The sequence below is a fragment of the Myzus persicae genome, unplaced genomic scaffold, assembly GCF_001856785.1.
Source record: "Myzus persicae strain clone G006 unplaced genomic scaffold, MPER_G0061.0, whole genome shotgun sequence".
Lineage (NCBI taxonomy): Eukaryota > Metazoa > Arthropoda > Insecta > Hemiptera > Aphididae > Myzus > Myzus persicae.
The window spans coordinates 279498-295733 of NW_019101591.1; the positions used below are offsets into that span (position 1 = coordinate 279498).

The 16236-nt window shown below is 30.2% G+C and overlaps 1 protein-coding gene across 2 annotated transcripts in view; it reads right to left on the reverse strand.

Annotated features, from left to right (window-relative positions):
- Nucleotides 1-16236, reverse strand: part of LOC111029808 (myosin-VIIa) — a 135895-nt gene that overhangs the window by 55863 nt on the left and 63796 nt on the right. For both annotated transcript variants that reach the window (XM_022308990.1, XM_022308989.1), the window contains exon 3: nucleotides 10148-10210. In XM_022308990.1, the coding sequence (XP_022164682.1) occupies nucleotides 10148-10210 (63 nt within the window). The remainder of the gene's footprint in view (nucleotides 1-10147; nucleotides 10211-16236) is intronic.

The window sequence follows — 16236 nt, forward strand, 5'->3', positions numbered from 1 at the left end:
AGTACCAATATTACCATTGCAATCATGAGAAAAAAGTTGTGCTTACTTGTTAATACTACATAAATATACGTATTAATTTATTTAAATGTAGGTAGACAACCCAATGGTTAAAAACTACAGTTATAACATCACAAATGTACTTTAAATTAACCTTAGACTTTACATGAGATAAAAAAAAACAAAGTTATAAAATAATTAAGAAGGAACAATATTACAAATAGCAGAGAGACGGTTCTACGTTTGTAATCCACGTCGTCCTTACTAGGGTCTGCGGATTAATGGCATAATAATTGGCAGTGAATTATGCATAAAGGAGACAGAAGAAACTTTAAAATTATAAGTTTAATTCTACTCGGACAGGAAAATCTGTTTTACCTGATAGTAACTTGCTTACAAAACCCACGCTAGCTTGAACACTTCTGTCAGTTAGCGCGACCAATTTCGGAGATAGCAAACCAGGACAATAATTACGTGATCCTAAAAATCTCTTTAGCGCTGTCATTATTTTGAAAATTGTATATGCAATATTACATTATATATTAATAGAACGACAACAAATTTAAAAACATTGAAAAAAGTGAAACGAAACCGGAAGCGTTTTTTCACTGAATAAAATCCCAAACAAAACTATACTACTCAAATAAAAAATAAAAATAATATTACAATAGGTTTTACGGAAAAACTTTGTACACGTTAATCGTGTGCGAAGTTGAGTACCACCTACGCATCATTATAATATTATCGAGTAGATAATATATACACATCACGCAACAGCAGTGTCCCTATTATTATTATTATTATTATTATTATATAAAATATGCTCTGGTACACAAAAACGTATAAAAGTTTTTTGTCATTTTGTACAAAATAATTAAACTGCGTTCATTTGTTACGGTAGGTAAACGTATGTCGCGGACAACTACAGTGCCAGTTCAATTATTATTGGAAGTCTGTAAACGTGTGGTAAATAGCCATATAAGTATAAGTAGGTACCTGTATAAGCACACTTTTCGCTCAGAAACATTTTATTCAATTTAACCATCGTTTTTTTTTTATAATAAAAACTACCTGTGTATTTATATAAATTAGCTTCATAAGGGTATTTAACATTAATCTGCAAGCTGCAGAGAGCAACACAAAAAAATGACATTTATATTGTTCTCAGAAAATAAAACTCTGTTCAGAAAAAAAATATATAATAATAACAAACAGTCATATTATTATACACACAATGGTTGGTTAAAAATAATAATGATAAATGTCATATTATACTGGATTAAAGTGCTTTTTACGTAGATGTCTATACTAATAAAAATATTGTCATATCGTCAATAATTATTTTTTGCCTTTCAGCGGTGCTCTTTGCGAGATATTACAAAACTTGAATTTATTGAGGTAGGTAGTTAATACAGAAACAGCAAATGCAGACGAGTGCCAATAATTTGATTATTAAAATGTTGATTGTAAAAACATTGCTGACAATGGGCGACGACTAAAATTTTGGGCAAACAATGAAGGGTAGATTTGGGTGCAAAAAGTGCAACAACCTGCCGCGTGTTGTTTTGACTTTTGAGTGGGTGAAATGGTGAATATATATTATTATTTGGTGACATCTATCGAAGTGAAGCGTTTCAATCCGGCAGCCATTGTGTGGCGCATTCGCAGATGTGTATTGAATGTATATGCAAGTATAGTTTATATACCTAGGTACTTATTTGGAGATTAATTGTCGTTTTAGTCGAATTCGAGAGTTGTCGGCGGTGTTGCAAAGTTCGAATGATTTTCGATTACATAAAACGTCCTCAAGTCACATAATGTACTTTGATATAATACCTGCTATATCTCAAAAAGTATACTTGGGTTCTCCTTAAGTAAACATCAACCGTTTAAAACTTACGTTGAATAATAATAAAATGTCAATATAGACAAAATGTACTCTGTAAATTAATATTTAATATTTACCTCTTAACCATCATTCACGTATGTTGTACGTGATCCTAAAAAAATCTCGTTAGCGCTGTCGTTATTTTTAAAATTCTATTATTATATTATTGTTTGAATAATATTTACTATAAACACTTGGGAGTTGGTAGTTCAAGCATCGAAATATTATTCGTTCTTGGAACAATATTAAAAAAAAAATAATTTGTCACTTTAACTATCAGTTTCAATAATTTTCTAAATAAATATAATGTATTATATTATTATTTTCAGCCTTAATGTTAAGATTTTTTCCTTTTAAATTCGATTCTTAATTTTTCGTTGAGTGTCTAATACTAATGAGGCAGATCCAGAATTTTGGTACAGAGGGCACTTAAGTAATTTAAAATATTTTTAAGATTCTGATTTTTTTATAATTTATGAAAAATTATGTAATATTTTTCTTATGAACGAGAGGGGGGCGCTTGCCCCCAGATTTCTCTTCTAGGATCTACGTTTGGTATAAATAGTAATTAAATGATTCATATTAGCGTTTTATCATAAAAGATCGTTTGTACAATATTATCAAAATTAAAAATCCGTTTTGCGAGTATCCGAAATTTTCAGAATTTTAAAATGTTTCTTCTTATTCTTTCGTACTTAGTTCAAACATTTTCTGAAGAATAAGTAGTGGTTAAATCTAGAAATTGGATAATATTAACTGAGAATATAAAGATATTTCAGAAAAAATTTCTCATCTAAAAAATGTCAGGTGATGGTAAAGGGTTATCCCGCTTCCTGATTGGTAGTATACTTTCTACACTGCAACGTCAAATAACTATTAAGTGTTCAATATAGTGACTTTTATATTTTTATCATAGTAAGAAATCTATCATTTATAGTTTTTGGCATTTCGGTGCGAATATGTAATTATTATTTAATGATTTATGGATATAGTTGAAAAAAGTTCTATAACTATTTATTTTGTTCGCTTTAAAAAGATTTTATAACAATGTATTCAGTTTGAAAAGATTGTATAGAATATGCATAGAACTTTTTCAAAGAAAAAATAAATAACTGTTTAGTATTTTATTTTTATTTGCTTGTAAATACAGTGAACTTCCATTTTACAAAGTCTCCAAGGACAAAAAATTCGTTAAATAGAATTGAATAAATTTGACTCTAATTTGATGTGGGTTCTCAAAAATATTTCTTTAAACAGACAATTTCGATTAACGGAGTTTGTCGTAGAGAAGTTTCACTGTAATTATTTGTTTCCAGGAATTTCAACAGGACTTCATAAAATTAATATATAGGTACCTAGTTGATAACTTTTTGTATCCATCTAATTTTATTATAAACCAAAGAAATATATACCTAGGTACCTACTAAATTATGAATTTTCAAACTTTAAATTGCGTTTCCTGAACAGTTTCAAAACCGACACGTACAACCTCTTTATTTTCTGCTTGCGACAGACTGCTTAGGTGCGTCCCATATTTCATTCGTTCCCGACCTCAAATAGTTTATTAGTTAGTTAGTGTCTGAAAGTTATCAGTCTTTGAGTTTAAAGGCACAATAATAATGATTGAGGTACTTACCTACGCAAATGATTGTTATATAATTACAATTAATATTAAAAAAACATTTCGAAAACTGGAACACAGTTTGTTAGGAAAGAGGACCTTAAAGCAATATAATATGATCACGTACGAATTGTTTAAATATTATTTTAAAATTCAGTACAGTATACTTGTTGATCACTGCAATGTTTTGACTAAATAACGAACCAACCCCGATATCTCCAAAAAATGTATTTAAATTCGGAAATTATTTTTAAAATAAATGATTTCACACTAAATGTGTGGCATTGGGTTAGGTATCTACGTGATATCGATAGCGAAGTTCGGTATTTGCTAAACTCCAGTAAATACTTCGTAAATCTCTGTTATTTAATTACGCGATTCGAGATTTAACAATTATAGTATTCGAGTTTATGATTACCGTTGTTTACACGATTAATAAACACATATAATGTGTATTTGTGCTTTCAGTTATCGCTACAAAACTGTACCCTGCAAGGAATCGCAGATTCGCAGCGTCGGATCCAACAGAGAGAATTATACAATAATAAAAATAATACCTTTGCATTTTGGTATTTTGAATCTTAAACACAAACAGCAGAAGCAAACGCGTCAGATAACACGTATAGTTCCAAACGGCACGATAATATATATCGTTTTGAGATTATTGGAGTCGACGTGCTTTTGATACAAAAATCTGCCTCGTAAAAAAAGGTCTTTCGCCTCGTGAAACTGTGAGATTTCGATCATTTTTTTTATTTGAAAAATGAAGACTTCATTCTGGCCCCATTGAAATCAGGTTTTAAAACTCCGATAAAAGTCTGTCTTCAGTTGTTATAATAAACGAGCGTAATATAAATTATTTTATTAACTATTTTTTCTGTACTTTCAAATGTATTTTTCGGCTATAATTTAAAGTTATGTAATTAAAATATTGGAGTCAAATGTGGCAATATGATCTGAATGTTTGCTCTTTCAAAACAAAACAAATATTATTGAAATCTGACTATTATTACACGCGTAGCGTAATTTTTCCACTGTTACATAATTTTCAATCGTTAAAATGGTTTGATTTGATTTTAATTGTTATCCCTTGATAATTGGTCAATTACAATACCCTTAAATAAAAAATTTGCAATTAGTCCACGGTTACAGCCGGACACCGATCCACAATATTGTTCGTAGCAATTGGATTGGCTCACAAAATATACTCGAATTCGTTATTTTACTCTTAACGAGTATCATTGGATTGGCTTCTTAACTTTGAGTAACTCATCAGCTCCCAATATAAATGTATTTTAAAAATACACTTAGATACTTAACAAATGGTATTAATAAAATAATTTTTTCACATATCGTAATGGTTTAAATTTAGTAACTTTATGTTTGTTCTAATTTCCACCACTGACAAATAAGAAACACAAAAAACCAGTGTCGTGGCTGTCATAAGGCTGACATAAATGTCTCAAATGGATTTCTGTCCTTGTCACCAGCGCAACACAGCAATTGACCTAGTGAAGAGATAAGAAATCTGAAACCTGATTTGAATTTTTCTTCTTAAGATCGACTTTCCCGCATTGTTTATTGTATCCCCCAATATTACAAAAAATCCCAGGAAGTAGGCTTGACGATAAATTAAAACATTTTTAGAATTCTTTTACTTACCTCACTAGATCAATCGGTACGTTAAATCGGCGTGTTATATGCGAAGACAAAAATCACTTCCTTCAATCCTATTAATAGTAATCAGGGAGAGTGTGTGTGTGTGTACCTTTTCTAAATTATATTAAGTTATAATCATAAGCACATTAGATGTGCCATAAGCACTTCACATAATATTATTACGATAGATTACGAGACATCGATTAAGACACTTTGATATTATTTTATCACACATTATGTTGAACATGGCAAATAAAATTAAAACGTATATTGTACTATACTTTTTCATAAAATATTCGAAGATAAGAAGATTGGGAATAGCAGTTCATCGTAAAAACAGAGTTCTAAGTTGGGAGCTTGGGTTCAGTCAAATAGATCTTAATAGATGAAAAAAAATCGTGGTAACTTATTTTGAAATAAAAGGGAGGGTTGACTGTAAATTAAAATCTTTTGCACCAGGGTTAATATAACGTTTTCGTAGCACCACTGATAACGACCAGACCATACTGTGTTATATTATTCACCAAATGCATTTGCAGCGCGCCGCACTGCCGCGAATAAAATAAACAACATAAAAGCCGCCCGCAGCGCGACCACATTCTCATCTGGAACTCGTGTCACGTCATTATCGCACACCAATGTATACAAGTTTATTATTATTTATTATAATAACGACATTAATACCTTTCGCACACCATACGGGCTCGTATGAATATTTTATGTCCGATTTGCAAAATGTCCCTTCGAACACATTCCCTATCTCGTATAGTTGTATTATACTTACAGCGGGGTCACGAAAGGGTATATACGAGATCATTCTGAATTCTCGGTCGGCTTATCGCTTATGGTATACGACATGTATTATACAGAGTGATTGACCGAACACCGTCACTCTCAATTTTTACATTATTAATGGATTCATTTCAAATTCCAATTTTTGGAATCCTTAGGTATAGCAACTTAATTGAGCATCATTTTGTATGGTCTTTATAATGTTAAATGTAAGTTAAGAGAGGTCCTATAAAATTGTATTTTTATTAGAACGAGAACTACTCAACTACCTACCCCTTTTTATTATAAATTTTAAGAACAAGAATTTTCGAAAATGTTGATGTACTTATACGTTACCTATACATTATACCTAGACATTTGAACGAGTATTTCTAATGTTATTAGGCTTTAAGTAGTTACTCAGGATAATAGTCTATAATAACAAGTTTCGAATAAATTTGAACTATGATTATAACTATGGTAATTAATATAAATTGATTGCAATTTTATAAGACGTAAAAATCGTTAGTAATAATGATAAGAACTTGACTAAATATAAAATATTAGGTACATATATTTTGTTTTAAAATCATTGTATTGACTTGTATCTTTGGCGAGCATACAAATTAATACTTAGTTCAGAAATTAATCGTTTGGATGTCAATGTTATATTGATTCAAAGTTTTAAAAAAAAATCATGCGATTAACTATCTACAATAAAAAAGAGAACACGGATACTTCTTAAATGGGAAAAAATCAATTTTTTTTTTAAATAACTAGTGAGGTCTTTATGTTTAAAATCTTAATAAATTTATTAAAACACGATGAAAATGGGGTGAGCATTCTTGGTGAATCGTCCTGTATACTTAGAGGAAGATATACCTATATATTATAAACTGCCGTTAGTCGACGCCCTACGTAGAATAAAATATATAATAATACGATCGTATAATATGGCGTGATTCGTGTAGAATGTAGATATTATATTATAATGTATTTTATGTGTACTCGGGGGATAGTGAGGGGGTACCATCGCCCCGGGTGTTCAATTTTTTTCGGGATTTAGGGGCGGCATCATTACTACTCACAACCTAAAACCATCCTACATCGTCGTTCGTCAATCAAGAGATATGATTATTTTTTATCATATTGCGCGCAATAATATATAAAAATCCAGATTATTTTATTCATAAAAAGTAATTTAATGGTTGAAAAAATATTATTTATACATAAATATATGTTTGTTCACAGTATATACTAAATATTATTTTATTTTATTTGTGATTTGCTTTGCACGGCAACAGATTCTACTGGTGCAAGCGTATCGCTCAAAATCGAAATTATCAATTTAAATTTATGAGCCCAATCTATAACCTAACCACACTGTTTACTATTTATTTATATTACATTTTAGCCATTTTGTGAAAAATTAAAAAAAAAACTAACTGAGTAAATTATTTTAATATTATTCATAAATCGTTTGTTTAGTTTTGTTGTATTTTATGGTTTATTATAAATGTAGATTATTAATTATTCATTGTTTTGGACTTTGGTGATAGGTTGGTACAATCTGATCATTTTTTTGTATTGGAAAAAATACCATATTAAAATTTCTGGCAAAATAATAATTCAAAGTGTTGTATATCTTCTAAAAAATAGGTGCGAAAGAACAATTTAAAAATACACTCTTTTTTCCAAAGATCCTAAATTAGACGATTGATTTTAACGAAGAAACCTGACAATTTGACACGTTGCAAACGTATCAGGAATTGGGTATTTGAAACTCACAAATTTTTTGTGGATATAAACAATAGTCAGTAGTTAATTTTTTAAGTGTGGGTAAAAAGGGAGATGTCAGAGCTTTACCTATAAGTTATCAAAACTCTAAATACGTCTCTGTGTGTAATTGAACTCTGCAACAGCCAGCAATAATGGATTTATTTGCAAATTATTTTGATTGGCATTTGGTGCTAACCTATGTTATGTTTAAAAATATGAAACTCTTACAGTAGATCGGTATACACAATTGTTTTTTGAAAATTACTAGCTAAAGTATGGTATGATGTGATATTTATTTTGAGAAGTTGAACACAGGCATTTTAAATCATTATAATAACGTTTTCCGTATAAAATTTGAAGGTATATACTATAGATGGAGGAAAACTAATTGAGGTTTAGAGGATCTTCCCTAACATAAAAACATTATTTTAAAGAAAAAAAGTTATTATCCATAGCTGGTCAGTGGTCACCGTAATCTAGCTATAACTGAATTATAAATCTATCCGGGGACATAAATTAGGCGTGTATGAAATTAAAAAAGTGCGTGAATTCAGTAAAAGTATTACAGTTGTAAGTACCTACATTAATTTGGAATAAGTATTTCATTGTAATCTATATTATTGATTATAAGGTTTTGTTTTTTTAAAATTATTTTGCTGCAACGCAATAATTTATTGTGATTCTATAACATTATATACGCCTGTTATATTACTTTTAAAATAATATAATCTCTTTCGTTTAAACAATGATTTATAATTAATATAATTCTTTATTATTCACGAATTCAAATGATAATAGTTAAGTTCCTAATAATAACACAAAAAAGCTTATTTTTTTTTTAAATGAACGAAAAACAATTTGATTGTTATTTTACTTTTTAGAAATTATAATTATATTATTATATTATATTATATATTAATTATATTTATATATAAATAATTTATTATATTTCAAAAATTTTAAATTATTTTTACACATCGTTTAGACATTGGTTGGAATCTTGAAGAGCAATAAAAAAAATTACAAGACTATTTATAATATTATATCAACACAGCAGTGTAATTATTTGTATTCCGTTGAAAAAATCGAATCAAGTAATTATATATGAGATTGCTGATTGACAATTAATTAAAAATACCGGTAGCAATATATCAAATTGTTTATTTGTCGTCAAATTGTGATTAACAAAACTAATTAAAATGCAAAAACAACTTAAAAAGTGTAAAAATAGCATAAAAATCTAAAGAGAAAATTTGCAAAATATGTAAATAAAAATATTAAATTGTGGTACGATGTATACATTCATTCGTGTACGCACTGTAAGTGTACGCACCAGCCTTTGTAACTAGTTCCTGGATGGGTGACCACGCTGGATTTTTTGTAACAAATCTTTGGCACTATAAGTTGATATGACATTTTTAAAAATTATTAAATTCTTATAATTTCCTTGAAATCATGAAATTATTTTTATGCTGACTCTGATAGATTGTTTAAGCATCATATTACAAATATGCACATACTAGTAAATCCGTTAACTAATTTATTATTATATTATAGCTCTATAACGGAATTATTGTGGCATAATAAAAAAAAAACAACTTAAGACTAATATTGGTTCGTGGTTCGTTTTTTATTGCATACACTAAATCCTTAAATACCAAAATATGGACGATAAAACGACCAAGTCCAATATGTAGATATAATTATAATTATATACCTATACTAACATATACCAACATATACGACCATTAGGTGTGAGGTAACTATTTAAGGTTCTATTGGTATTTGGACTCCCCGTGAAATTTCAGTTATGAATTTAGACCATGTTCAGATCAACCTATAGCTATTTCTTTTTATTTCATGACGTCATTCTTGCTGGAACTGCCTTACATGTCATAGTGTTTGCAATATTTACACGCGTTTTACCGTATACAGTAATATTGCAATTAATAATAATAATAAATGTTAGTAATGCCAAACAATATCAAACATTGAGTAAAGCCATTTTGTATACGATATTTAGACACAGTGAATACATGATAATTTATAATGTAATAATAACATTTTTTTTATATTTAAATTTTAAATGGGTTTTTAAAAATCTAAAAATATATACTACTACCTAGCTGAATTACATACAAATAATTGTGATTGTTAAACTTCTTTTGGGTGTAACCCACGCTGTGGAAGCAATGTTTTTTTAAGTGTAAATTATATTATATTTTAATTTATAGCCATCTTATTTTTTACATATTATGTACCATAACATAATTATATCAAAATAATATATAGGTAGGTTGTTAGGTACGCGTGTTACAGCAATTGTCACATAATATGTATTCAAAAATTAGTAACTGTAACTATGATAAACACTTATCCTATTAACTTATCCTAGTATACATATATATAACAAAACGGAATAATTTACTTACATTTGAGTAAATGCCCAACTCCTTGTACGGGTTCACTGCAACCAATATCGTTCCTGTGTAAGTCTGTTATAAAACAACGTTAAGGAAAATGTTTTCAAGTGCAAACGGGTACAATAATAATAAAATATTATAACATTACATGTTGTTAGTTATTTTATGGCTGTAATAGTGCGATATTAATATCACGAACTGTGGCTTGGTGAGGCGCCGTCGTACGCTCGATCTGCGGAAATGCTCGAGTGTACGTACCGGCCGGTGTTGCTAGCTCCCGGGTGGTCACCCACCCGGAATCTTTAGCAACAAAATCCTTGCCACACATACAATAAATATTCTAAACCAACATTTATCCCCTGCAGACAGCTAATGGTCATAGTTTCCCGTCTATAGTTCAATAAAAAGAAAATATTTATATATAATATATATGTATATTGTATACATAATGAACTGTTGTGTTATTTAAAAAAATTAATATTTTCAATATGATTCATACAATTTATTTTCCAAAAATAAATGCTGTTTATTTATATAATGGTAATTAATAAAATGTTATGGAAAAAACATTTTTATTTGAAAAATGCATACCTTTGAATCTGAAATATCTTAAAATACTATGAATAACCCATAACATCTGTGTAAAAAAAAACTAAAAATCTAAAATTATAATGTTTCAACCTACATTTCCAGGTTTATTACACGATTTATAAAGCCATTAGCTACAGTAAGCTGTAGCTTTTTGTTTTCACTTTTGCCTCTTAATAAATAGTTATAGACTTAGATATAGTTTTACATTTTCACAAGCTTTAAAATGTTTTATTGACTACCAATGTCAACAGTAAAAATATTATCCCTCTTGTTTTATCTATTAAATCATAAATATGACAAGATACGGAACAGGAGAGGATCACTAGATTATCAATAATGTTATCGTCAAAGTTAATGTCAAAATAAAAAATTGTGGTTGTCACGCTGCTATTAGAATGTATTATCTTTAAAGTGTCATGGAAGCTTGTCATAAGTGAGATTAAATTTCGTTATTTATGGAAATAATCTTATGTTTTTATTTATTTTCCACGTGTACCTGTAATATCTGCATAATATTTATAATTAGGGCGGTATACGTAGGTGTGAATAAAACTATTAGTTATTCGATAAATAATAGTATCATTTACTTTAATGTAAAATATGTTTATTTTTATTTAAATTATTAGAAAATAAAAAATGTACCTAACATAATATTTATTTCATGGGTATTGTATTCATAATCATTTTTTGATTACCTAACCTAACCGTTTTAGTATTCTAAGTAGGTACCATAAAAGTAAATATACATAATATATTAATTCAAATATTTTAGAAGCATGTCACCAACGTATTAGGTACCTATATATAATATTAATAGTATAGTTAAACACATTTTTTTTGAATGAACAAAAAAATAAGCGATTTCCGTTAGGTATTGAGAGTCAAAAAAGTTCTGTAATAAATTTTAGTACTCCCTAATAACAGTATTGGGAATTAACACGTTCAGTGATCTCATTCAAAGTTCGCAAACGACAAGTGAACGTCACTCACTGCGCATACGTGAAATATAAAATAAACGTCAATGAAATTCGTATTTTTAACGCAATTTATAATTACACTCACAGAATAATATGCTATACCTAGGTACTGAAAAAAAAAATTATTCCATTTCGACGATCAAAAATTAATTAACGGAAAGAACTTTAAAGAATACCTAGTAGGATATTGATATATATTTTTTTTTTTTTTGAATACAACTTTTCTCGGGTCGTATTGCGGACTCGGTTATTGAATTAACTTTAAATAACGCCAGAAAAATAAATTTCAAACTATTCAAAAACGTTTGATCTATAGATGTTTATTACAACTTCCGAAACCAGAGTCATAAAAATCGAAGTCCAATCCGACTGCATACAATATGAATATGTTAATCTTTCAAATAAAAAAAAAAACAACTATCGAAATCCAACTATTTTACGAGGTGCGCAAATTTTTCCCTCGAGACATGTTTTCGTACCAAAAACTAGCCGGCCACGACATCCTCATACGAGTTCTTTTATACATTATTTATTCACCATTCCAGTTCTTCACCAATATAATTCCCTTTGCATCTCACGTCGTATGTAATTGTTTGTTCCAAACAGCAACAATGGTCAACCTGTCTTATGCATCTACGATACGCAGCCATTCACCGACGAATTTTCAGCTTGTATCCTCCTTATATTATATTGTCGTTGCAACTGCCATTGTTTTTGTTTTGTTGGCAATTTTTATTTTCGTGTTGTATTTTTTACACACACTATGCCTACCTATACTATACACGAGGAATAATACACCTACCTACTGCATAACGGGCTGTGACGACGGTGGCAATTTGAATCAATTCGTATAACATTACACGCGCACTGTCAATGCCTTTTGTTTTCGCAAAAATCAAGTTCGTTCGAAAATCGAAACAACGGGACCGTGACCGCGCATGTGTGTGCGTTCCGTTCACCCCCCATAGTGCTGCAGCGCCGACATATTGTGCTTACCGCGTTTATATATATTACAGGCATATAAATACGTTAGAATATAATAGTCACAATGCGTAAATATAGACGCGAGATCTGCAGGGCCCAAATCGGCTGAGGGGGAGGGGTATGGCGGTTCAACCCCACACAGCCGGCCCGGATTTTTGTTACATAATCGCTAAGCGAGAACCCTATATTATTATTATATTATTGTACACGAACAAAAAGCTAACGAATTTTAGTGTTTTCACCGTGTCCCCAGAAACATCAAGTTGTCGGGTACTAATATCGAAATGTATTTAGAAAAAGATTTTTCACCACACTGCAGGTGATTATGTACCTAACCGCAGTATACCTCGGCTGGTTAGCTGTATGTTTAGTCGTGGCATTGAATAAAAAAAAACCTTAGGATCTTCCGATTGTTCACCAAATATAATATACATATATATATTTATATATGTCTGAAATCACGAAATAAACTTGACGATGGTAAAATAATATGTTGTCGATTTCGTGTATTAATTTAACGATATTTCAATAATTTTTTTCTTCTACACAGTTTTTCAACATTTAAAAATACAAAATAACTAAATTCTAACTACTTATTACTTAAACGCTGTAATTTATAAATATTACCTCACTCACCCTTAATACTCGTCACGATTATATGAGCGACGAGAAATTAGGCAAATCATCACAATGTTTCGTACAAAGCGAGAACACTGCAGTAATCAAAACAAATTCCATCATTTTCAACCAGCGATAACGTATATAAACTTACGCCTCATACTAAACCCTTTGTATAAGAGTGTGACAGGTGGTTTTCGCCTTTTCGGTATCAACAGTTCTGGTCGGTCAATAACATAGTAGCAACATCCAGAAACGTATTATAAATTGAAATATAACAGTACGACGGCGGTGGTCAAAAATTTACCTAGTCTAATAAATGTTGCAGATCCTTAGGTGAAACAAGAATCATCAATCCTAGCAAAATTATCCTTCGTCGCATTGATCGATCTATAAAGGTTTATTGTTGATCAATAAAGGTGGGCATTAGCCATTAGGTAACCTTTTAACTAGTTGAGAGTTATACGTTTTTTTTTTTTTTTTTAATAACAAAATACTTAATTTTTCTTAATAATTTAAGTTGCTATAGTATCCATTGTATTAACTTGGGCACTTAGCTTTAGTAAAATCTATTTTATACACACCCATAACTGTAAACAAAACTTATTTATTTATTTATTTTTGTTTATCGTGATGTATTTACTGATTTTTAATAAAAATAAACTATATTGAACGTTCCTTGACTAAATAATTTAATCAACAATATAAATAAAGTAACACGTGTGTACCAAATTGCCTGTAAACCACTACAGACAGTATGCAATAAGAATAAGAACTCATTTTCCGAGTTAAGTAAATATTTTTATTTTTTCCCCATATTAAGATTAAACTGTTGAATATACTGTTAGCTAATTATTAACTCATAACATAAAGTTCTTAGCGTTGACTTAACTTAACTGAATCAAGTTAATTTTGTCCAATAACTTGGTCACATTTGTTGATCGATAGTAGTTTAAGGTTAGTACCTACCCATGTAATATGTTTATACCTTCAGAGTTCACGATGAACTTGTGTAAGCATTTTGTAAATATGTGCAATAATCTATGACGAAGGTAAAGGCTTGAGCGGCACCTCTACCCCCCTCCCACCACAGGGAGGCATGGAAGAAGCCAGGGAGGTGGAGAACTGGTATATAAATCAATCTCCGGATTCGCCTTTGATGTGTTGTTACGTGGGTATATCAGAAACATCACATGCTCGCGCACACATGCCCATGAAAGATGGCGGGACAAACAACAACAGTGACTATATATAGAACATACACGTACCCATATAGGTACTTTTATACTTATACGTAGGGTGTATCGACTTGTTTTATACGTCGTGTGACACCCGTAGCCTTACCCGAGGCTACCCCGGCAGGTACAGTAATATTTAATATATATTTTTGAAATCCAATTCCCAAAGTTACCGATGGAGATGACAATGAGGACGAACCTCACCTAGTCACGATTCAATGACGACTTTTGAGAGTAACAGCGCAGTCATCGTTCCGACCAGTCACCCAGTCACCTCGTCCTCTACCCGCCCCCCCTCCTTTTCACCACCCCCATCCATATCTGGCCACGCATCGCCTATTGGCGCAAAAGCGTTAGAGGAAACCACGTCGAACAAAATTCACCGATTCCTGTGTATATGATATACAATATATATATATATATATGGGTACCCACCCACGCCACGCGGTGCCGTTTAATAATGTATATCTACATATTGCAGTGAAACGAGACGACTTGTTGACAGGATGGCTTTTATGCTCTCGGAAAAGAAAAGGAAAAAAAAAGGAACTAGGTCGAGTAGTCTGCCACTTCCAAAGTGTATATAAACACATCGAGCGAGGGACGAACGAGAAAACAAAAAAAATAATAATAATAATCGGAACAAGAGTATATACATATACAAGAGCGCGCGTAAACGAACTTGCGAGTGCAGTAATTGCGTATATTATAATATATAGCTAGGTGTATAGTATTATTATTACTATTATTATAACACAATTACGTAACGCAAAATGTGTGCCCGAGTGTGTTCTCGTATAATAATTGTGCGAATCGTGTCTGGGACGAGACTACTAAGTGCATCGTTAACGAGCTGAAAACTAAAATAGAGTCTCAAAAGTCGATTTCAGTTGGATTAATATTTATTACATTAATACGTCATGTAATATTATAAGAGGTCCGTAGGCGTTCATTTTTAACTTACATTTTTTTAAGCACATAAATTTAAGGAATGATAAAAAGATAGTCAATTGCATGCACACACAATAAAAAATATTTTAACTATTAAATTATTTGTCGTACATGAAAAATAAACTATCATTTTTATTGTTTTATTAAAAAAATTTACTTTAACTGTTTTCAATACCTAAAATATATTATGGTATATAACCAATATAATATTATAAATATTTAAAATTATGTAATTTTTTCTTTTTTTTGATACCTAATTGACCGAGGAAACTACTAAATTAGCGCTGTACCAGTGTGCCAATATAAATTCTCTTCCAATCCATCATATTATGATGTATACCTATAATGGTAACGCGTCAGCTTTTCACTCAACTTAAAGTCAAGAACGTCTGAACAGTGAACGTGTTTTAATGTAGTAATAATATATTATGTTATCTTTTGAACGGAACCATAGAAAGATTTAGTTTTTGCATAACACGAATTTCATACATATAATATTATAGTCCATTAATAAAATTGTATAGGCTAAGATTGGCATAAGGTCAAAGCCTAGTCCATTGAAATATTTTAGTCTTTTCAAGTAAATTTCAAAATATCACAATTATAATATTACCTATCAATAGTTGCAAAATTAAAATTAGTTAATTGATTTTTACATGATATAATCTTGCAGATGTATACAATTATTTTAATTAAGAAATACAAATAAATAAACATTCCTCGACAGTAACTTTGTCGA